Source organism: Ambystoma mexicanum, chromosome 3p (assembly GCF_040938575.1).
Source record: "Ambystoma mexicanum isolate Mex_15411 chromosome 3p, UKY_AmexF1_1, whole genome shotgun sequence".
Classification (NCBI taxonomy): domain Eukaryota; kingdom Metazoa; phylum Chordata; class Amphibia; order Caudata; family Ambystomatidae; genus Ambystoma; species Ambystoma mexicanum.
In genome coordinates this window covers 1,124,194,551-1,124,217,903 of record NC_090925.1, presented here as the reverse complement: position 1 = coordinate 1,124,217,903, position 23,353 = coordinate 1,124,194,551, and the positions used below count along the sequence as shown (strand labels likewise).

The window sequence follows — 23,353 nt, the reverse complement described above, 5'->3', positions numbered from 1 at the left end:
GATGTATATCACGGGTGTGATGGGATGTGTCTTTTCCAGGAATTTGCGGGTTTTTTCAGAGATAACCTCTCTGTCTTCTGCCTCATTGAGTACTTCCTTGATCAGCTTCATCAATTCCTCCGTTGGATTGTGGTTAATTTCTTTATAGGTATCTTGATCCGCAAGTTGTCGCTCCACCTCCCTGATGTATTTGATTTTCTCCATTAGAACCAGAGCACCGCCCTTGTCAGCTGGTTTGAAGATAATATCTTTATTATCTAAAAGTCTCTTCAGGGTTTGTCGATCAGTGGCCGTGAAGTTCCCATGGCTCTTTGATTTGTATTGGATCTTCTTGAATTGGTCCAGGACAGTTCTTTCAAATACAGTCAGGACATGATTATTCACGGGCGGGTTAAATGTACTCTTGGGTGAGAGTTCCAGAAATTCTGAGGGTTCATTCATGTTTTCTTCTTCAATGGAATTGAAGAACACCTTTAGCTTAAGTTTGCGCATAAGTTTAAAGAAATCAATTTTCTCTTTCAGCAGGCTGGTGTTGTATTGGGGCACAAAGGACAGATCCTTATGTAAGACTTGTAATTCGATATGTGACAATGTATAAAATGATATGTTGACCACTATATCTTCTTCCCCACTGGTTTCTTTCTCGCCGATTTTTTTTCTCCCTCTGTCCTCATCGGGTTGGTCCTTTTCTAAAAAATCAGAGGCACTTGCTGTAGCCCTTTCTGCTAATGAGGTAGAAGGCGCTGCTATTGCTGCACTGGGGCTTGTTTCTAGTTCAGCGCTGGACGCTTCCGAAGAAGTGGTATCTGTATTACTGGGTCCTGTTCTTGGGGGTCGTGGTTGAAGTGGTCTTGGAACACGTAAGCAGTAGTATTCTTGCCAGTTATTAACTATGTCTAATTTGTAGTCTTGCGTGTCCCTCCTGAATTTTCTGATCTTTTTCGTCTCGAGTTCTTGATTATATTTGGCCAGTTTCTCATTAGTATCTTCCAGGATTAAAGGCACAGAACACCCCAGCTAGGGCTCACAATTTGGTAACAATGGACGAGCAGCCAGGCTTAAGCTTTCAGGAGGTGATGTAGGCTGGTTCTTAAGTATAGTGAATTCTCAAAGCCCCCACAAAGGAATATCCACACACTGTTAGGGGATACCAGTTAATTTATATAAAATAAGATTCAGTAATATATATATATATATATCACACAGCCCGCGGTAGCAGGTGTGTAGTTACGGTTAAGTTGCTAAACTCATAGGAAGACCACTTTATGGGCGGCTTATAACTTTGCTCCCCCTGTACGAATCCTCAAGAAACTTTGCAAAAAAGTATATGGCCCGCTCTGAATGTTTCCCCCAACTTTGGCGAGGTTCCGTGCAGGGGGGGTAAAGTTTATGGGGGTTACCAATTTCTTTTCAAGTATGTCTGGGTCAGAGCGGTCCTTTCCTAACGAACACCCTACTGGAATGGAGTTCTTGACTACATCAAGGTGCTGGGAGGTGTTACCCCTACCATTGCTAAGGGGACAGTAAGTCTGACCATCAAACCCTCTTACCAGTTAGCCTGGTCCTGGAATCTACTGCCCTTCCTTTGTCATTTGATAGCTGCGATACTCGCAGCAGTATCACGCAAAGCAGGAGACTTTTCCCCATTTATGGGCACAGTGTCAAATTATAGCTGAGTATTGGTGGGAACCGGTGCCCCCTCAAAGAACCTGGTACCGTTCCCACTCAGAATCATGGGACTTTCGGCAACTCCATGGCCTAGTGGGACTTTGTCTGCTAAGATTCCCATATTAACTATGGCTTCCTCTTCCAGTAGTCTAACAGTTACCAAGGCTTGCTTGGGTCTCCCCATGCAAACCAGATCTCCCATTCTATGTGTCCTCTCCCCACACAGAAAACAACCTCTGGGTGTTGAGGGTGCGGGTTCCTCAGGTCTAGAGAGGCCCCTCATGCTTCTTTTTTATGGGTGCTGACCAACCATGGGCCTGGGATTTCCCTTTGTGTTTTTGGGGGTCTTTCTTTGAAGACGGATTTAGAACCTCTGTCCTTTCCCTCCTTGTGTTGATTATTCCCCTCGCAATCTGACTTAGATGAATTACTCTCCGCCTTTTTCTGCATTCTTTGCAAGCTCCCTAGGGTCTGTGATGTTTGTGTCCACTAAATGCTGTATCTCATCCCGAATGTTTTAAGCATACTCTTATATGCAATCAAATTAAACATGCCCTGGAATGTGCCAACTTTGTTACCTGTAACCCACCCGCTAAAATATTTTAATTATTGATGTGCAAATGCCTCAAAAGTTTGCACTCCTTTCTTTGTGACCTAGGTAAAGCTCCTGAGGTACTGCTCGGGGGGTCTTGAAGAATTTCCTGAGGATGGTGGCCTACATTTTCTGATAAATGTGCCTCTCCTCAGGAGCCAACTGAATTATTAAATCAGTACAAGCCGTCTGTAGACTGCTCATTAGGGCTGCGCCCCACAACTTTTCTTGCACATCCTGCATGAGGAAGGCAAGCTCCAGTCCCTCAAACCAATAAATTGTCCTTTCCCATCTCATAAGGAGGGATGAAGTCCTTGGTCATGAGGCGCCTAGACTTCCCTAGGGGGCCCCCGCTAGAAGCACTCCCTCCCTCACTGAAAGCTCTCTTCTGTTTCTCTAGTTCCGTTTTGCGCAGCAGCACAAACATTTTTGTTTCTTTCTCTCATCCCTCTGTTTACATTCCTCTAAGGCCACTCTCCTTTCCTCTAGGTCTGCTCCAGGGTGGTTCTGCTGGCACCTATCAGAAGCATGTGACCGTACAGAATTATGGGACCTGATTGAGGTCTGGGACCCATCAGACCTGTGATGAATCGGTATTGATTTCCCCCAAACCCTTGGCCTGGGACCTTCCTTATGCGAACGCTTCCTGGTCCCAACCCTGGGGTTGGTGTTCTGCAGGAGTGTATATGATTATACAGCGGCAAAAAATTACAAATTTGAAAATGTCGAATTCAAAATGCTTCCCGTGGTATAATCACTCATTGGTTTCCCCACATCCCCTTACTCGCTTCCCCCTACTTACCTTTTGGCAGCACACTTCGTTGTTTGTCGCTGACTCCCCTGTCTCCCTGCAACGCCAGTTCCCTTCACTTACGTGTATGGGAACCGGTGCTTCAGGGTCCTCTTTAAAAACATTTTTTGGGGGGATAGCTTTATTTTTCTCCTCGCCCGCTTTCAATTTATTGAAAGCGGGGGACACCCCTGTAATCCCCGATAACATTATAGCGAACAAGGGAGTGGGGGACACCCATGCAATCCCTGCTGCCCCTGTTCGCTATAATGGGATAGTATGCTATAATTAAATGTTCAGCATTTTCGGCCTTACGTAATTTTAGTACAGTGGAAATTCAAACAATTATACCATACGATCATTTTTTTTCCTCTATTTTTGGGGGAATTTGGTTCTGCAGGAGGATCACATGTGGAGGAAACAGGTCAACAAGAAGGGGAAACCCCCCTGTTTAATTTCCCCTGAAACCCTACTGGGACGAGGAAGAAGGATGCAGAGGAACATTGCTGTAATTAGTGTAGATGACCCACACCTGAGGGAGACTGAGAGGCTTAAAAAGCCCCCACAGGTGCAGGCATTAGAGCCGCAGGAGAGAAGAAAGCAGCGCAGGCCGTGTATGCAGTAGAAAGTGAAGGTAGAGGCAGGAGAATGCGCCGGTCCCACTGTAGCGCCAAAAGCGATGGCAGGTCCTAAGAGGGTAATTTGCTTCCGGATGTCCCTGTTGCTGAGGCTGCGCACCGGGAAGCGTGAGAAAAGCATGCCTGTCTATTGAAGGTTTGTTGTGCAGAGATCGCACAGCTGGAACCAGAAGTTGGGAGGGAAGCGTGCCCTCGTTGGAGGTTTCAGGTGGCTGGATTGCACCTGAACCTCTTCGATGCGGAGGAAGTGGTTTCAGGTGGCTGGATTGCACCTGAACCTCTTCGATGCGGAGGAAGCGCCATTTCCGAGTGGTGCGAGCAGAGTTGGAACAGAGGAGGCTGTTCGCCAGATCGCAAAGGAGCCACAAAGACAGAAGACCTATGAACACCAAGCAGAGCTTGAGCAAGCGACTTACCTGGTGAGTTCACAACTTGTAAGTGGCTGAGGATCGCTCTGACGCTGTCCACGTGTTCACGGCAGGCAGTGTCACTCGCGTGATAGTGAAACAAGCAGTAATTATAATTTTGAACAGCGAACTAATCGAAAACAACAAACGTTATACTTATTGAACCAAAGTGACTATGCAAGCAAGCGTGTGAGTTGGTGGAAGGACCAAACACCCTGTGGGGAAGCTTTAGTAAAAACAAAAGCTTACAAGCAATACCCAACCCAAGAATATTTCAAAACTCAGCAATACCAATGCACCAAACATTGCTCAATGCGAGATGGGAATATTGGGAAACCCGAGTTGTAGGACTTGCTGCTCATGTGTTGTGAAATACAGATCATCAGGTGACATAAACATACATTGCCAAAGTAAAGACAGTGGCAGAGTAAATCCATATACTGGTCACTATTTGGTTATTGGTGTAGAGGGGAAAAAGGTGGCAAACAGGCTGCCCCTCTGGAGAATATTATCCAGAAGTAGAGGAGCTGAGTTTGCAAAGGAGGATTGCTTGCTTCCCCGAAATTGGTTTAAAGTTTAATACCAAAGAAACCTTGTGAAGTTGTTCTAAGTTGGAAGTTACCACTGAAGCACACTCTGTTCTTTTGTCAAGTATTGAGCGGGCATGAGAGTAGACTCGTATTGGCAAGTTGTTGCTGTTGAAGGATTAGCACGCGATTAGACCAGGTAGTAGTTGATTGAAGTGCTGAACTGTGTTTCTAATAAAGACAACTCATGTTAGTTGTGACACTGAAAGACGAATTGTGTAAACCTGCTGTGGAGGAGTTGCATTTCTTCAGAAATCAAAGCTGTGGCAAATCATCCTGATAAAGACAGTTGTTGTTTACTTGAAGACGACACATGTGAAACTTGTTCTTACTGCAGGAGCTGCTAGAACATACTAGTTATTTTGGTTCATTATTGAGGCAACTGAACTTTTTGTTATCAAGTTTAAATCCTCAAGAACTATGTTGGAACTGTGTGGCAAACCAGGATTTTGTTATTTTCTTTTCAACTGTGGAGCAAATCCTTGCTCAGATCTGGGGAAGGGGAATTCATTTAGGTTACGAGAAGACGGTGATCATATTGTGAGTTTGATTGTATGCTACATATAGTTGTTGAATTGAACTGCTATGCATTTCCTTATAGCTTTATTAAATGTACAAGCGTGAGGGACAGATATCCTTTTGTTAGAGTGTTTCCTTTAGTTTATTTTAGGCAGGGATATCCTAGTCCGGATAGTGATAGTGAGGCGTTTATTCAGCCATTTTATTTAATAAAATGGCTAATTTTGAAACCTCTTTACAAAGTTGTCCCTCTCACATTTCTGACCCCTCAGAGATTACACCAGCTGTTCTGCGGGTGGAATGCTGAAAAGCGATATCGCCGTTGCTCTCCCCATCTACCTTTAACCCCCCCTTCCCCTCGGAGAAATGGGAACTTGAGCTGGAGACTCAGTACTGCCACTGGCCACCTGGGAATCCTACATCCCCTATGGCTTCCTGATAACTTTTTAACCGTTCAGTTTTCTTAACTTTACTGCCGTAGGGGAGTCTCATACTTGACAGTGCTTCCGCTGTTCACCTACTAACAAGGTGGCTGCAGAGCTCATGACAAGTTCCATTGGCGCACTAAAGAAAATGCCTTGGCAGTGAAACTATTATTAAATGTGCACTCTTATTTTCGCTGACTAGTCTGTAGGCACAGTCTGTTGCAAATCCAAACCGCTGCTCACCAATGTGACAAATTGACTTCTGCTCTGTAGGAGTACAAGGATGAATAGAGGCTAAGTCGCCCACTCAGCCAACACAGTTCCACAAACCAAGAGCCAACATAATTATAAAAGTAAAACAGACCCAGTCAAGAGATATACTTCCTTCTCCTTTTGTGGTAACGTAGACCAAGGGTAGGCAATACTCCCAAAAGGGGTGGACCGGGTGTTGATGGGTGTAATTAGCGGGGAAATGCAGAGTTTATATGGCAATCTAGGTAAGAGGAGTATCGTGCAAGTCAAAAAGGCAGATGGGTGCATCTGATAACAAGTAACGAAACTACTCTACTGGAAAGAGAAATTCACTATTAATGTTTCTTTGTGGGGAGATCAACATAAAAAGGTGTGTTCGCGTCTGGGAGGTATACAATATCAAAACATTGAGAGATGCTAGACTGAAGACAATTCAGGCTCTGCATGAAGAGCTTACACTGGATGCCAGGGATTTCTACAAAGACTTGCAATTGTGGCACATAGATTGTAAAGACTGGAGGAGGGTTATCTGTACTCCTGCTCTCTATATGGCAGAATCGAAGCACAGAGCAACCCAGCCAAGATTATCTATAGTTGGTAGCAATGGACGAGCAATCATGGCTTAGCTCTCAGGAGGGGATGCGGGATGGTACTTAAGTACAGTGTAGTCCCCAAGCACCCACAAAGGAATGTCCACACACTGTTAGTAAAAACACAGTCTTTATATAAATAAGGTTCAAGGTTATATACACAATCACGATAACACACTTTGTACTCTGGCAATACTATAATGGCAAATATATACAGGTCTACTACGTGGTACCACTCTTAACTATCGATTCCTTTGAAATGCACCAACTGCTAACAGTTCAAAATGGCATACGAATCAGATTATAAGATGAATCAGTGATAGACACGGAAAGAATGCAAGTTAAATCGAGCAATGGCAGAACACTGACTCTCGATACCTAGACACAGTTCTGTGCGAGGATCCCCCCCACCTGGGCAACCTGTAAATAAAGTGTATTTGACAGCCCAGTCCAATTATGCTCAATATAGTCTTGAGTCCTTCTAAAGGTTCTACGACCTCCAAAGTACCTGGTTTCGTAGAGTTCTTCGATGAGTCGTCGACGGGCCCTTTTTGAGTGCACTCCCTTTTAATGCAGGAGCCACGTGGTCGTCGCGAGTCAGTGAAGAAAAAGGGCGAACACGGTTTTTGCGGAAGCAGCTTCGGTTCTTGCGGTGCTCGTTGACGATCGGTTGAAAACGTCCTGCAAGCTGAGGCGTGCGATGCACCTCGACCATGAGTGTTCGTTGCCGCAAAAGAGTTCATGAAGAACTTTGGCTCAGCAAGGGCTCTGAGTCGTCAGGGTCTGTGCGGTCTTCGGGTGGCGGGAAACCCACCGGCGGATTCTCCTTGGCCATCAGCGGCCTTGACTTTCTCCGGCAGGACGAAAGCGGTCAACAATGATGAGCAAGGGAGTTCTTGTTTCAATGTTCTTAGACAAAGGAGCACTGCAGCTCCGGTCGGCGACGGCGTTCGTCGACAGTGATGGACGTCAATGTCCGGGCGCTTTACTTTGTGATTGTGTGGCGGTCCCCGTCTCCGGTCGGCAGCCTTTCGAGGGTCTGACTTCCAGGGAGCTTTGGCAAAGATCAGCTGGTGCACGATGGTCCCTCGTAGCTTGGGAAGAGGTCTCTTAGACCGGTCCTCTCTTGGATCAGTTCCTTGACAGTCACGCAGCTTTCAGATTAGCGAAGGACAGCAGCAGCAATTCTTCTTCTTCCAGCGGGCTTCAAGGTTAAGCATCAACTTCAGCTTCTGAACGAATTCTAGCAGTGAGAAGCCCCTATATATTATATATACTGTTGATCTCCCATTCATTCTGCTGGGTCACACTCGGGCAACCAATCACTCAGAAGAGCATTCAGGCAGTCAGGCAGCCAATCGGGCTCACAGAGCATTCAGACCATTCTTCTGCATCCAGACACTCACAACACAGAATGTGGATTCGGACAAGCACTCTGCCATTCAGCACTGCACACTGCATTCATACCAGTTTCGGGCAGGGCTGTCTGTCATTGTGTCAACCACCAGATACTAGACACCCACAACATGAAATGCGTATTCGTCACACACTCCATTCACCCAGGTCCCACCCCCCGGGCATACCCACAACATAGTCATTGGGAAGGCTCCAGCCGGTCTGGCCAGAACTTCCCCACAACACCATATATGGAATTTCCACCCAACAGCCAGTCGGGGGGAAGGGACAGAGTCAGGGCTTCCCGGACTTCGGGAAAACACACTAACAGGCGATAGAAAGCAAGAGGCCACCAGGGCCATCTTGTTTCCTATCAGGAATAAACTGATTCCAATGGCAGGGCTTGGGTATCCCAAAATGGAGGATACTCAGAGCATCTGTTTCAGCATGGAGCTGCCACCAGCCCATACCCTGCTATGTGGGCCACACACAGGTGCCCAAAAACATAGACTAGGAGTACAGGGTCGTACTCCCACCCATGGGTGCCATAAGGCTATCCCAAGGGTCTGTTCACCAAACCAAAAAGAGGAAGAGCCGCACCGCCAGGAGTCCCACATGAACTCCTGCGTGAAAAACACAACAGAACATACATGATAAAGCAGTAAAGGACAAGGATATAGAGGCCCTGTCCCTCCAATGCATTTCCAGCATCACATAGATAAGCAAACATTTCCAGTCTCAATACTAAAATTAAATGTTTTTGATACTGAAATAGAATCCAAGCAGACTTCCACTTTTCATAAAGTGCTACATCTTCACTGTGACTCCATTAAGGAAATTGCAACATCAGTGATGAGTTGATTTTGGTGCGATTTCACCAGACGACTGGAGGGATTTCTTAACATTTCGGAGAGGTTGCTTCTTGTTCGCAGCTCTGCCTCATTCAACATATATTTACCTACATCCACTTTATTACTCAAATGACATTAAGAGAAAGAGACATTCTGTCACGTGATATCAAGTTCTATTGTTGTCCAACGGTAACTGGAGCAAGATTCTGAGGGGACACTCACTGGTGCTGAGATGGCTGAGTGGGTTTCCATCATGGTTTATTTTGCTTTCGATCTGGGCTGATACGAACAAATCAATATATTGGGTCATGCCTAAATGCGGTCCTCGCAGAGTGAGATACTACACCACATTGGAATATGGCCAAAGACCAAATCTTTCCACTTGGAAAATGTTTAAGGCCAGTGGAGTGGCAGAGGACGAAGTGGTACATAAAATAGAGGATGTCCCCATGACTATGAGACGGTATGGGACAGATTATCATCACTATAAAAAAAGTTGTATGAGCAAGGAAACAAAGGAGTAAAGGATTTGCATATGAACGATTTCATGGGCTGTCCAAAAGATGTACACATCTCTGATTTTCATTTTGTCCTGTCTCAGAAGGGGTTCTTGATAGAATAGGCCTTGGATGTGACCCTTCTTTAAACTATATGGCCTTATACTGATGTTTGTTTTGCTTATTATTATTTGTCATACAATGCACATAAAGCTTTAGAAAAAAACAGCACCTTCATTGATTTTTGGGCTGTTTCACTCGTTCCTTTCTTCACAAGAGGACAGCTCCTGACCTACAGCTACTCTACAAGGTTCCATAAAGCTTTCTGTGGCTCACTTAATGGTTGGCTTGGCAGAGCATTCAAGGGCGACTATTAGATTGTCAATGGGATGTTTTGAATAGCAGAATAAATGTACAAAGTTCCATAAGAGATTGCCCACATCAAGATGTTATGAAAATGACTACCTTCTGTGAAGGTAAGTATTCGTGGTGCAAGTAAGTTCTGGCTATAATGTTTGAACTTTGGTGCCAGCCATCGTAGTTTCCCAGTCCAAGATGGCGCACGTAATTGAGGAGGGAAGAGTGGGAAGATGCACGCTGGTTGACACGCTCGGCTGTATACGTCTGCCGCGTACCACGCCATAGATGTTATCCGAACGTGGAAGCTTAAATAGGCTGCTTAATTGAGCCGGCGTCTCGTTCACAACTCGAGAACGGGACCGTAATGGATCATTTATGTTAACCTGGAAGTGTAGACAGTAAGAATAATAGCTCTTAGTGCTGCCTTCAGTAAAATAGGTGGGCAAGTAGAATATTTGTAGCAAATTGCTTCCTGATTTTATATATTTCTTTGAAAGAAGATTCTCATGGGGGATTGCTGCATTATAAGAAGAAAACATGAACGGCCAGAACGTTAATGAAGTAAAACATTGTTGCTCAGTATTCTAGTATCCTTGTCCTGAAAAGGAAAGAAAGGAAAACAGAGAACCTATTATCCATTGACGATAATTGAAAAAGAGCCTAATCACGTTAGCTCAAAAGGAAAGGTGATGAGGGCAGGTATGGACTTAAAGGCACACTAATTACATAAAGTAAATCATGTGATGAAAGATTGAAGCAGGAAAGAGTAAAACAAAGTAAAATAAATCTGTGTCTACAGTAGTTTGGCAATTACTGAAGAAATTCAATTTACACCTCACATCAGGTGGAAACTAATTTGTTTCTTCACAAAACGTACAGTGCAGTTGCCACTTTTAAAATTGCTAGCACAGAAGGTACATTCCATAATATTGTTCTGGGTATCATTTGGATATGGATAACATTCTATTTTCTCCAAACCTTGACATACATTTGTGCTCTTCCTAAATGCGAACAATGGTTGGGCAGTAATACAGACTGTCTTGGACCAATTGCCAATATCTCTGAATTATCCTTCTAATCCCATTTGCTGCTGGATTAAAAGTCAACCCACAGACTAGACTAGCCCATCTTTTTGTTTCCTGATCTATATAACCTGCTTATTTTTTGGCACATCTATTTATATTTTTTCAGTTAACAGCTCTGATTTAATTTCTTTGATGGTATTCTAGCATGCAGTTCAACAGCCTCTTTTTGATAGCTGTTAAGTTTTATCTGTAGAAGCTGTCCATAATGTAGATTGTTGCAATGCAGCTGTATGCTAACTGTTGTAATCTGATAGGGAGTTCCTGTCAGTAGGTTTGGTTTAAAGAAGTCATTAATTTGCAGTTCTCCTTAATAAAGTATATAGAAAGGTGGTCTGACATTTAGAGAGTTTAATACAGATTGCCCATGCGACAAGCGCAGGAAGTCTTGATTCTATTAAAGACACAGAGGCGAGCATTGCGCTTTTTCTTATTTTATTACTGCTCAACAGTAATTCAAAACTTTACTCTTTAAACGTTTTTTTTTTTAAGAACGTAAGCCCAATCGGCTTAAAAAAACAAACATAAACAAAAACCTGAAGGTATAAAACCATCAATCCCAAGATTCCTAGAGGCTCTGAAGTCCTAGCCTCCTTTCTGCCCACCAATGGCAATCCCTTGCCTAGTATAAACCCCTGTGTCTCTAGGTCCTTTCCTCTTCTTTTTTCTTCCTCCATCGCTATCTAACTCTTCCAACCATTAAACAAATCCAACTTTAAACAACTCGAATCTGTCTGCTACGCTTCGAAGTGTAGACTTCCGTCCTTCCGTCAATCCCTGTTATTTTTCTGCTCTTCTCCTAAAACAAAGAGAAGGTCATCATCATTAGGGTCGGGAAATCCTTCTACAGAATCAACAACAATGTGGTAGAACATATTTCAACCCCTGAAGGGCGGGATAATGCTCGCCTCCGTGTCTTTAATAGAATAAAGACTTCCTGCGCTTGTCGCATGGGCAATCTGTATTCTATTACAAGACCGGAGGCGAGCATTACGCTTGTTCAAAGCTCTGTATCACAGCCGCTGTAATATTAGTAACTGGCTTAAAGTAAAAAGTCCTGAATACTGAATCACTGGCCCAGTCTGCGGCTTTCATGATCTCCTGCAGCGGAACTCCGGCTGCAAAAGCTCCTGAAGCCATGGCTCCCCTAGCCGAGTGAGCCCCAAATCTAGATATGTCTACTCCAGCCAACTGCATGACCTCTTTCACCCATCTCGCTATGGTTGCTACAGCTACTGCTCTAAACGGCTTCCTACGCGCAATGAGCAGTTGACTCACTCCTGCGGGTCTCACCGCGGCTGTAACTGTCTCATACCTCTTCAAGCATTGCGATACACAGAGTTTGCTATTACCTGGAAAATATGGGTATGAAATTATTCTGGAATTAGTTTTGGTACGCTGCGCTATGTTGAAAGCCACACCTTTCGAATAGAAAATCTTCCGGTCTATCTCAAGTGCTTTAACATCAGAAGTACGTCTGCACGAAACCAAACATAATAACATAGCTAGCTTCCCGGACAATTGCTTCTCCGACAGGAGCTCATTTCTTGGCCATTGCTCTAGCATGCGCAACACTTTCGTTACGTCCCACAGGACTGAATATCTAGGCAGCGGAGGCTTACTTAGTTTAATGCCTTTGCAGAGCCTTATCACCGCTGGATGCTCCCCCGCCAGCACTCCTTCCACTAGATTGTGACCCGCCGAAATGGCTGACCTATACACACCTATTGTTCTGAATGCTTTCCCCTCCGTGCTTAGAGCCGCCAGGAAGTTTGACTTGCGCTATAGGTGCTGAAATGGGAGAAATGCTCCTCTCCCTGCACCATAATTCCCAGGCTAGCCAAGCGGAATTATGGCTCCTGACTGTCAAGGGAGCCCATGATACTTTGATGAGCTCCGTAGCCTCCTCTGAAAGTCCCGGCAAGCGCCACCTTCTCCTGAAATTCTGCAGACCAACAGTGTCAGAGTTTGATCCCTGATCAAAGGGTGCGGTGCTCCTGATGGATCCAGTAGGAGATCCTCTCGGTGCAAGATCCTCTGAGGGAAATCCGTGGAAAGTTCCATCAGAATCGGAAACGAGGCTTGAGAACTCCATTCCGGAGTTACTATCACTAACTCGGCCTTGTCCCTGCGAACCTTCGCTAGTGATCTGGCTATCATCCCGAAGGGGGGAAATGCGTAATGGACATTCTGCAGGTATTTGATCTTGAGCCTCTGAAGGGCTCGATAGTGTAGAGGCCCGGGGAAGATAGCCTGGATCGAGGCTGCCAGAAGACCCACTATCCTGGCTAGATTCCGAAGTGAAATAATCTGTCTCCCCAGAACTGATCTCAAGTCCTTCTTGATGGCTCTTATCTTGGATGGCGGGAGGGCTAGCGTGGCCTTTCTTGTATCTGTGGCAAAGCCTAGGAACTCTAGGTTCCTGCTTGGGACGAGCACTGACTTCTCCTTGCTGATAAAGAAGCCTAGACTGGAGATAAAGGCAGTCGACCACTGAACTTGCCTCTGCCGTCTTTACCTGCTCTCTGCCATAAGAAGGATGTCGTCCAAATATATGATCATCCTTATGCCCTGCTCTCGCATTGCTGTGGCTATGGGTCTCATCAGCTTCGTGAAGGCCCAAGGTGCTGACGCTAGCCCGAACGGCAACGTCTTGAACTGCCATGTCTCCTCTTTCCACCTGAAACGCAGAAAGTGGCGGAATAGCTGGGCTACTGGAATTGTCAGGTATGCGTCCTTTAAATCTAATCGGGCTAGCCAATCGTCTTTCCTTAGGAGGTCTGCCAATAAGTGCATCCCCTCCATCTTGAAGTGTCTGTAAACCAGCCACCCGTTCAGTTCCTTCAGATTGATAACCGGCCTCACCTTCCCTTTGCGGTGTACTAAGAACATGTTGCTCAGAAAACCTTGCGCCTGAGACTGTGTCCTCTATATTGCTTGTTTTCGCGCTAGCGCCTCCAATTCTGCATCTAAGAGAGCTGTCTCCTCTACTGAAGAATGCATGCGCTGAGGAGGCTGGAGCTGTCTTGGCTCTTCCACGAAATCTAGCTGAAAACCCTGAACTGTCTGAATCACCCAAGCGTCTGCTGATAATGCGCGCCAGTTGTTTATAAAACGCAAAGTTCTCCCTCCCACCGGGGTGCTTTTTCTCACCTGTGGGGCTATTCTGGTGCCTGAAGTATCCTCTTTCTCTGTGCCCTCTGAAACATCTGCCTCTGCTTGGGAAGAACGCATCTTGTTGGCGTGACTCCCAGTATTGGGCCCTGGGTCCCTGAGGTCTCCTGTTGTAATTGAGGAGGCCGGACGAGCGACCTCTGTTGCGGCCGGCCCCTGCAAAAACCCGGATAGGGAATACCTTTCTGATTGATGCCTGAGCTTTCTCGAGTGCGGTATAGGTCCCTACAAATCTGTTAATTTCCTTGACGAACGTATCGCCAAACAGAAGGCCCTGCACTCCTTCTCCTGCCTCGTAGGAGGCTAAGTCTCCCAATTTGTTGTCTATTTTTAACAGGCCGACCTACGCCTCTCTGCTGAAATTGCGGTGTTTGCATTTCCTAAGAGGCATACCGCCCTCTGAGCCCATCCGGCAAGGATGTACAGGTCCACCGGCTCCCCAGTGTCTTTAGCCCTCTCTGAGAGGTCCATGATTTTTGCTATAGGGCCTGTCAGGTCTAATATCTTATCCTGACAGGACCGCCATGCGTGATCCATTCCTCTTCGCGTGTCCTTACCAGCCTTTGTAATGAGGGTCAAGCTCTGGGGTCTCTGCCACCTTCCCCGAGAGCTCTGACCTGGGACACTCTGAACGTAACCTGAACCTGATCTCTTTCTCCAGAGGTTTCCTTATTCTCTGGGACATGTATAGCGCTACCTTCGGGGATGGCGCCCACTCCGTGGATCGCGGATGCCTGATGGCTTCAGGCTCAAACATATCAGACATATCCTCAGGGGCACCGTCCACCACGCTGGCATCTTTCACTGTCTGTCTTTCTTTCTCTACAATGTCCTCCAACAGACTTCTCGCCTCTTCCTCTTGCTCATCGTATTCATCTGAGGAAGATGGCGTAACCCCTATGTTTTTCGCCCCTGGGGTAGGGGTTACGAGGCTGGGCACTGCTGATCTGGAAAGGAACGCATCCTTGAGCCTGTCAAACGCATCAGCTGCCTCTAGGGACTTCTCTCTCTTCCCCATCTCTAAGCCCGGGGGGGAGGGGGTAGACTAGTTCTTTCTCTTCTGGGCTGCTTTACACCCCCTCTGCTCCTTTTGTAGAGGCTTGGTGGTGGAGGTCCCCTCACCTGGGTCTTCATCCCTGCCAGCTTTAGTGCCCAAAATATCTTCAAGGACTTGAAGCCTGTCCTGGATAGGCTGGACCCCTTGAGCAACAGCTCTAACTAGGGAATCTCCTAATACCTTTTTAAAACTCTGGGAGAGGTTGAACTCCTCCTCTTGTAGCTCTTGATCCTGGTCAGAGTACTCCTCCCAGTACTCATCTCCTCTGTCACAGGCCATCCCTGTCTGCCTGGAGATAGTGTTATAAGCTGCTTAAAAATGAAGCAGACTGCTTTTGCTACAGAGGAGCAGCTATCGAGCGTGTAGTTCATATTGCGTTCAAAATCTTTTATTTTTATATATGCCTCTTAAAAACGCTCGTTCCACAGGATCCGTTCTTTCCGTGAGATTAACTTCTCTCAGAGCACTATACGCCGTAACGTTTGAGTAAAAAACGTTGTTCTCTCCCGAAATTCCTTCCTCGCATGCGCGGCCAGCACCAATGAGCCTGCCTCCGCGGCTCCACTATCATCTGCGCATTTTGCGCCTTCCCCGCCTTCGCGTTACTTGAGGGAACGGGCTCCCCGACGCGAGCAAGATCACTCGCGGGATGCCTTTTCCCTGTAACGCGCCCTGTCACAAAAACCGGTGGGCGCCGACGCGCGCATTACATGGCCGCGCAACGCGACCTCACAAATTAAAATGCTGCGGTCGCGGGTAAATACGCGCACCTACGCACCTAGTAATAACATTAACAGCCAACACCAGCCCATGTCTCAAGTAACTATAAAACACTGATGCAAAGCTGTAAAAACGCTCGCTAAATAAGAGATCACTTAACTGTCGAGCCAGCAAAAAAAGAAGAGGAAAGGACCTAGATACACAGGGGTTTATACTAGGCAAGGGATTGCCATTGGTGGACAGAAAGGAGGCTAGGACTTCAGAGCCTCTAGGAATCTTGGGATTGATGGTTTTATACCTTGAGGTTTTTGTTTGTTTGTTTTTCAAGCCGATTGGGCTTACGTTCTTAAAAAAAAAAAACAGTTTAAAGAGTAAAGTTTTGAATTACTGTTGAGCAGTAATAAAAGAAGAAAAAGCGTAATGCTCGCCTCCGGTCTTGTAATAGAAAGGTTAATTTCAAATGGGCATTTTGCAAATTCAGTTAATCATGAAATTCAAAAGAGGCACTTTATGTGCCATGTCACACACTGCAGACATCGTCAATGGATCTATGCCAAATCAGAATATTGTCTCGATATGGGCTTAGAATACAGTCTTATGAGAGCTCTTCAGGGCCTGATGGGAGGTGGGTCCAAAAACATGTTCTGAAACATATGTGCCCATGTGATGGTGGAAGGAAGTCTACAAAGACTGTGTTGGTAGCCTCAATGTTACTTAAACGTGCACATTATCTTTTGGAGAGGACTGTGCTATGAATTAGTGATATTTTATTGATGTTTTTTCTAATGTGTTTTATGACTTGTAATTTTGTATAATAAAATATTATGACATTATTGTACATTTCATATAAATACTTTAGAACATGTGTGCACAGAAGTTGTCTTGTTTGTGTGTGTGTGTATATGTTCCATTCTTGTATGATGTTTAGTTTTGTAGATGTTTGTGAGGTAGCTAGAAATAGTCTAAACCTTTTGAGAAAGGCCCCATCCCCCCATTCTTTTATTTGTTGTATGTCACAAATGGCCACAAGAATATACCGACCCCCAGATGAGGTTCATGTGTTTTTATTTTCAATTCAGCAAAGGGTGTAGGCGCATGTCTTCTCTCTCTAAATTAGAAATGGACGGTCCCACCCTTACCCAAGTGTCCCTCGACCCCAGACTGGACTAGTGATGGGTAGTCCCCTACTATCTAAAGTTATCTGCCTATTGTTGATGGCCTAAAGGCAAACACCTTATCTATGTGGACTTCCTCTGTGAACAATTGAGGTGAAACCTATCTGTGACCATTGTTGAATAGTGCCTTTCAATCACTCCAGGCCCTGGCCTGATCTTCACACCATGGTACTCCTTTTCCTAATGTTGCACTCACTCTGCTTAGCTCCTCACCTCCCTTTCTTTTCTCCAGTTCATCTCCCCCCTCTCTCTACCTGTTCCACTGTTGGTATTTTGCTCTCTCACCTAGCTAGTACTTGCCCCTTATATGGATCACTTACTGAACGACTTCCTAAAGTCTCCTCCCATGTGGCCAGGGAAAAGCAGACGCTTCCTGATCCGGACCTTCAACACATAACTTGATATTTCATGTGATGTTTCTTTATTTCTTTTTCCTTCCAGAATCGACAAATAGATATAGAACAGAATCTTTCCAAAGTTATGCGACTAGACAATGATATTCGAGCTTTGGAAAGCAGGAAAAAGCAGATGGAAAAGGACAACAAGGATCTAGAAGAAAAAATGGAGAAGGTTTGTATATTTTTGGGCGTGATAAATGTCAATGTTTTAAAAACGAAGGGTAACCAACAAAGTGCTTTCGTAATAGAAATCCTATATTTATATCGCTCAATCAAGGCCGAATACATGTGTTCCCCTCTTTACCATGGTGCATTAGCAATCTAGATGGGTGCATATTCACCTCCGCTTATGCCCTTCTCTTACTAGTTATCAAAGTCACTGGTATTACTAGAAAGTTAAACGTGAATACTAAGAAGGGGAGAAAAGCCATCATTCCCTCTCAAATTGCTGAATCGCCGGCAGTGTAACATTTGTAAATAATACATCTTACCAAAATACTATAAAGTGGAATTCCTTTTCAAATTCTTGTAACTTGACCCTAGACCAACGCCTCCTGGCCCCCATAGCATTATAATGTGATAATGTGATAATATTCATACTGGTATACCACACATACATTAATGTTAGTTTTCAGACTTCACTTTTAAGTTTACCAACAAACATGTAAAATGACACCTCATTTGTTTTTCTTCATTACATTGGATTGCTTATTGACTAACCAATATCTGCTAATAGACTTTTATTCGAATGTGTAGTCTTATAACAGCACTTCATGTCCGATTACTCCTCCTTCAAAATGCTATAATAACAGATGTTATTACACCATTTAGTTGTACTTGTTGACCTGGGAAGGATGAAGACTTGAGTTAATTTGCTGCGAGATTCTAACTTGCGAAGTATAGTCTTGCCAATGAGTCAGAGGTGAGTGCTTAGAGCTGTCCACCCAAACACATATTAGGTGTTCATATTAGCCAATTTAAGTCAAGCATGGAGTATTTCCCTGTGCCAGCCATACGCGATTCTACACCTTAATTAACAAGCAAATTGGTTATACAGTCAAACATATTCAGTTTCAGGGTTTGCAGTCCTTTTTTCAGGAATTGAGGTGGTCATGACTCAGTCAAGGGATTGACACCCTAATACCATTCTTTAGGGGCACTGTGATGGAGTCACTTCAGTGAGATTATGGAAAGATACTTGGGCCAGGGGAAACCAATCACTAAGTGATAACATCTCTTCAGGCGTATTATGGGGATCTCCAGAGCCACCCTAGTCTCCCCTCTGCACCCACAGCAAAGCCTAGAATTCCTCCTCCAGGGATGCCCACCTATAGTGACTCACCATGAAATGGATTTTGTAGAAAGTAGGGAAGGTTCAGGTTCCCCTGCAATGGATGATGAGGGATGGCGTGGTATCTGCAAGCGGACACAGATGGCAACCCGGTGTAAGGAGAGCTATAGTATATGCTCTAGTCTGCCGCTCTCTGATTTGCAAGACTGCCTATAGAGCAAGAAATTATTCTCTGGGTACTTTAAAGGCAGCGACTGTCCACAGTGGAATGCAGCTAAGAGTCCAAAAGAAAGGGGATGCTTGTGGCATGGGATCAGGTGCCGGTGAATTAATTATATGCTTGAATCAAAGTACAGCTTTTGGCAAGAGAAACACTGTAGGTGCCGGAACACAGGATCCCCCAGGCCACGGTGTGTGTTCTGTCAAATTCAAAGATGGCAGGGCGTGTTTTTGAGCCCATGGCTCATAGAGATAATTACTGAATGTTCTAGTGAATACAGGTCATTAAGGCACATGTGACGCATGATTCCAATAAAAAAATAAGGAAACATGGAAAGGTGGAAGGCTCACAAAACGCCAGACAATACCAAGACGCAGAGTTAAGGAAGAAAGGGCCCAGCCAATCCCATCCATTGTTGAGTTACTGGAATCTAGTAAAACATCATAAAAGAAGGCTAATGGAGGCAATAGTGTAAAGTTAGGATAGCGTTCCAGAGGGATGTTGTGTTAGCAGAGGTTTGCAGTCGAAAAGAACAGCAGATTGCTAAACCAATTAGCTCAGGCTATGAGCGAGATTAAACTTTAAGGAGAGATTGGTGCAAGGAACCTGTTTGTGTGCGCTAACCCAGAAGATGCCACAACCCAGAGACCACTAAAAAAGAGCCACTATTAGCCTGCAGTGACTATCGCCCAGATCCTGCAGGTAGGCCTGAAAACTGAAAAGTTTTGAGAGAGAAAGGTAATTTTTGATACCCTGCTGGGGAAGGAGCCTGGATGGTACTAGAGATATGGAGAGTTTAAAGATCCTTAGCAGGCTCAAGCTCATGAGGGCGACCGTTGGCTGCCGGACCAGTTTGGGGGAAGAGAATTCTTCCAAGGTATCCCCCGGGGCAAGGGGAAAATCATACTGTCTTGCAGCAGGGGAAATGTTTTGAGACCACAGCTATAGATCCTAGAAGGACGACTTGTCATCTTGTGCAATGACCAAGACCAGGAAAGATGCTTGCTAGGGCACTTTAAATATGCTGAGACTGTGAGTGAACTGAAGGATGCTTCCAGGATTCGGAGAATCCTATAGTCTTGTTGTAAGCATATGAACTTGGACATTTGACTAAGGACGTTATGTCTGCTTAGTTTAGACCCCTGCACTGTTTGTTTTCTCTTCCATTGTGACACACTTAAACATAGTTTTCTGCTCCTTATTTGATAGCTCTACGGCAGTTACCTTTACGTTTGCAAGAGCTACCTGTAATTACTGGTCAATTGGCTCGAGCTACTAACGAGAGCTACTGTGACGATGTCCAGGAGTTTGAGAATTTCTACCAAGATTTGTTTGGGTGGTTTATTTGCTATTTACATACAAATAGGAATAATGTATGCATTTACCATAATATAAATGACTTCAAAAGCAACTTTATTTCATTATTTTGTATTAGTAGCTGTCTCCTAAGAATTGTGAAGCATATCAGAATGTAGGAAACCAATCTGGACATTCACTGTGAGGGCTAACACTGCATGCTAGCCACCCGTTCTCAGTAATCTGGTGTGTAGCTTAAAACAACAACAGCCCTCAGATGCCGTCAGACATAATTAAAGTTTTGATTTCAGTAAGTTCATGGCCGAAAAGGCAGATTTGCAAAGATAGGCAATCACACTGTCTTATAATGCAGATACCCGCTTTGCCATAGTGTTTGCACCCAACTGTACACCTGACATGGCAGTCATAAATTCAGGACAGTTTAAAAAAAAAAAGAACTTTATTTAAACCAAGGCCAAATGCACAAGGATTGTTCGAAAAAAGAAAGGAAACGCTTACATGTGATGGATCATCATGCAAGATTTCACACGCAGCACCATACTGTGCATTTGTAAACATTGGTCGTAATTATACCAAATAACTTACATGAAATCATACTAATATACACGAATGCAAAAAGGACACACAGGGCGTGGTCTGGAGTGCAGCAACAGTCCATGGCGAAGCTGCATCATTCTGCAGTCGCCAACGGAGTCCAAATGTCTTTAGGCCTACACAATGAGACTATGGTAGATACATACAGATCTTCCCTGTCAAAAGTATAAATGAGCTCACTCATCCACAGGGCGTGTGTCAGAGACCTCTTTGATTTCCAACAGTGAAGCACACACCGTTTGGCAACTACACAGGCTACATTAAAGAGTCGACTAGCAACAACCAACACATTGCCTGTCCCCCAGAAGGTACTTAACCGGGGCCAGAGTGGGGGTGGGGGGTCTCCAGCATCTCATGCAGGGTAACCACAACCTTTTCCCCACAACAGGCAACCCTGGATAGTGCCAGAATATTTGTATAGTATCGGGCGGGGAATGGACACATTTCAGACATTCATCAGAAGTGTCCTGGGAAAATTTCACGGTTTTCGCTAGCGTGTAGTGCAGCCGATTTAAGAGCTTGAACTGAATGATCATTTATAGAGCACATGGGGACACCTCCTTAGTGAGCATACAGCATTTCAGCCACTGAACATCAATGAATTGGATGCCTAAGTCGTGTTCCCATGTCTACCTTCTAATATTCTTAGTGGTTTGGGCATTCAGAACTAGACCATATAGTGTAGATACTAACCGTTAGGCTTCTTAACAAGTGACTTTTGCAACTATGAGCGGATGAGTTTTAGGTTCATGTGGCAACCTCAGCCAGTGTCGTTTTTGCAGCGGCCCTCAACCTACATTGCTGTAGAAAAACAATAGGCTTGCTACCGAGCTTGGACGTAAAGTCATCTAGGCACACAAACAGCCCATCTGGGAAAAGGTCACCCAATACCAATGCTGCACTGTCACCCCAGGTTTTCTGTAAGTCAGCGTCTAAGGTGGGGGCCAACCCAGGGAAATTCCAGAGTGGTATATTCTTATGGTAAAGAACCGAAAGCTCCAGCCTGTGAAACAGCCTGGCCCAAGCATTGGCTGTTGCGCATACTGGGTCAAAGGTACACAAATCATTGTGTTTGTCACTAAAGAAGACCGCTTTTAGGTTGGTAGGAGATACACCATATCGTTCAAGCGTTATATGCAAAGGTTCAGTACCAATAACCTGCATATTGAGCCTGAGAGAGCAGGTAATAAAGTTCGACATCGGGGCTGCCATTCCCCCACGATCATACGGTTCACTGAGCTTCACCCAGCTCTTCCTGGCAGCACCAGATTCCCATAAGAACCCCACCATCATGGAACGTCTAGACGAGAAGAAGACCCTGCCTGGCCAAAAGGGAATATTGCAGGAAAAAAATATATAATAACTTTGGGAGAACTATCATTTTCGACAAAGAATATCGGCCATACAGGTAGGGTGGTCATTTAGCCCAGATTTTAAGCTTTGCCTCCAATTGCTGCATATACGCTGCATAGTTCTCCGCATACAGCATGTGCTGTTGTCGCGAGACCCGTATGCCCAGGCATTTGAATCTTCCATCTACCCAGTGGAACCCCAGGAGATCTGCCATCAGAGAAGTGGCATCTATGAGGGGGAACAGTTCGGATTTAGACTTGTTGACACTATAACCAGAATCTTTTGTAGATGTCTGTACCTCGTCCATCATTGGGCCATGGTTGACTTCAGGGTTGTGGACATATAACAATGTGTCAGCGTACAAGGATATAACGTGTGGGGGTCCTGACATATGAATCCCTGTGTGCTCTCAGGACCGCAAACAGGGGAGACAAGGGGCACCCCTGGCTCATTCCCCTGTGCCAGGGTATGGTAGGGGTTAGCTTAGTGTTGGTCCTCACCCTGGCCTCTGGTCAGGAATAGAGAAGTTGGACATATCCCTGGAAAGCTGCCCCAAACCGACCCAGAACCCTCAACAAGTATTGCCAGGACACTGAGTCAAAGGCTTTCTCGGAATCCAGAGATACTGCCACCACCGTGGCTCGCTTCTCGTTCTGGAAAATAATGCCAAAAAGCCTATTGAGATTCAAAGCAGTAGATCGGATCTGGATGAATCCCGACTGATCAGGATGTACGACATCTACCATGTAGGGGAGGAGTCTAGATGCCAAGACCTTCGCGAAGCTCTTTGCATCCGTATGGAAGTGGACAGTAGTGAACCTCATTCGGCAGCTTCCCAGCTTTCCCAAGGACCATTATAATTGCCTCGCGCATGGACTGTGGAAAACGCCAGCCTCGAGAGAATCCTCCCATACCTGTGCCAAGTGTGGAGCAATAATAGCACCGTACTCCTTATACATTTCAACCTCCAGCCCATCTGACCAGGGGACTTACCAGATGTCAAAGCCGCAATAGCACTAGTTATTTCGTCTGCAGTAGCTGAAGCATCCGTGCTTTCGAAATACTGAGCCAGCTCCCTGTCTGTGCTAATGTCTCTACAGGAATAAAGGGACACATAATATGCCTGGAATTCTGCGTTGATACCGTCATCTGTAGCACCAGAGGACGCAGTAATGCCTGTGATAACCCGCAGGGAGAAGTCCATTTTGACTGCTCTAGCTAGAGCCGGGCCTGGCCTATCCACCTCGCAATAAGGATGGGCAAGCACAGACCTAGCAATGTATAGCACCTCCATGTCCACAAGGCCCTGAAAGTGCATCATGTTGCCCTTAATCAGCCCAGAAGGGCTTTGTCTTGTCCTCCATACTCATTCTCAAGGTGTTTAATCTGCCCCTTGAACTC

The 23,353-nt window shown here is 45.3% G+C and overlaps 1 protein-coding gene across 5 annotated transcripts in view; it reads left to right on the top strand.

Annotated features, from left to right (window-relative positions):
• RAD50 (RAD50 double strand break repair protein) overlaps window positions 1-23,353 on the top strand; it is a 1,278,308-nt gene that overhangs the window by 373,464 nt on the left and 881,491 nt on the right. For all 5 annotated transcript variants that reach the window (XM_069652502.1, XM_069652503.1, XM_069652505.1 and 2 more), the window contains one exon: window positions 17,221-17,349. In XM_069652502.1, the coding sequence (XP_069508603.1) occupies window positions 17,221-17,349 (129 nt within the window). The remainder of the gene's footprint in view (window positions 1-17,220; window positions 17,350-23,353) is intronic.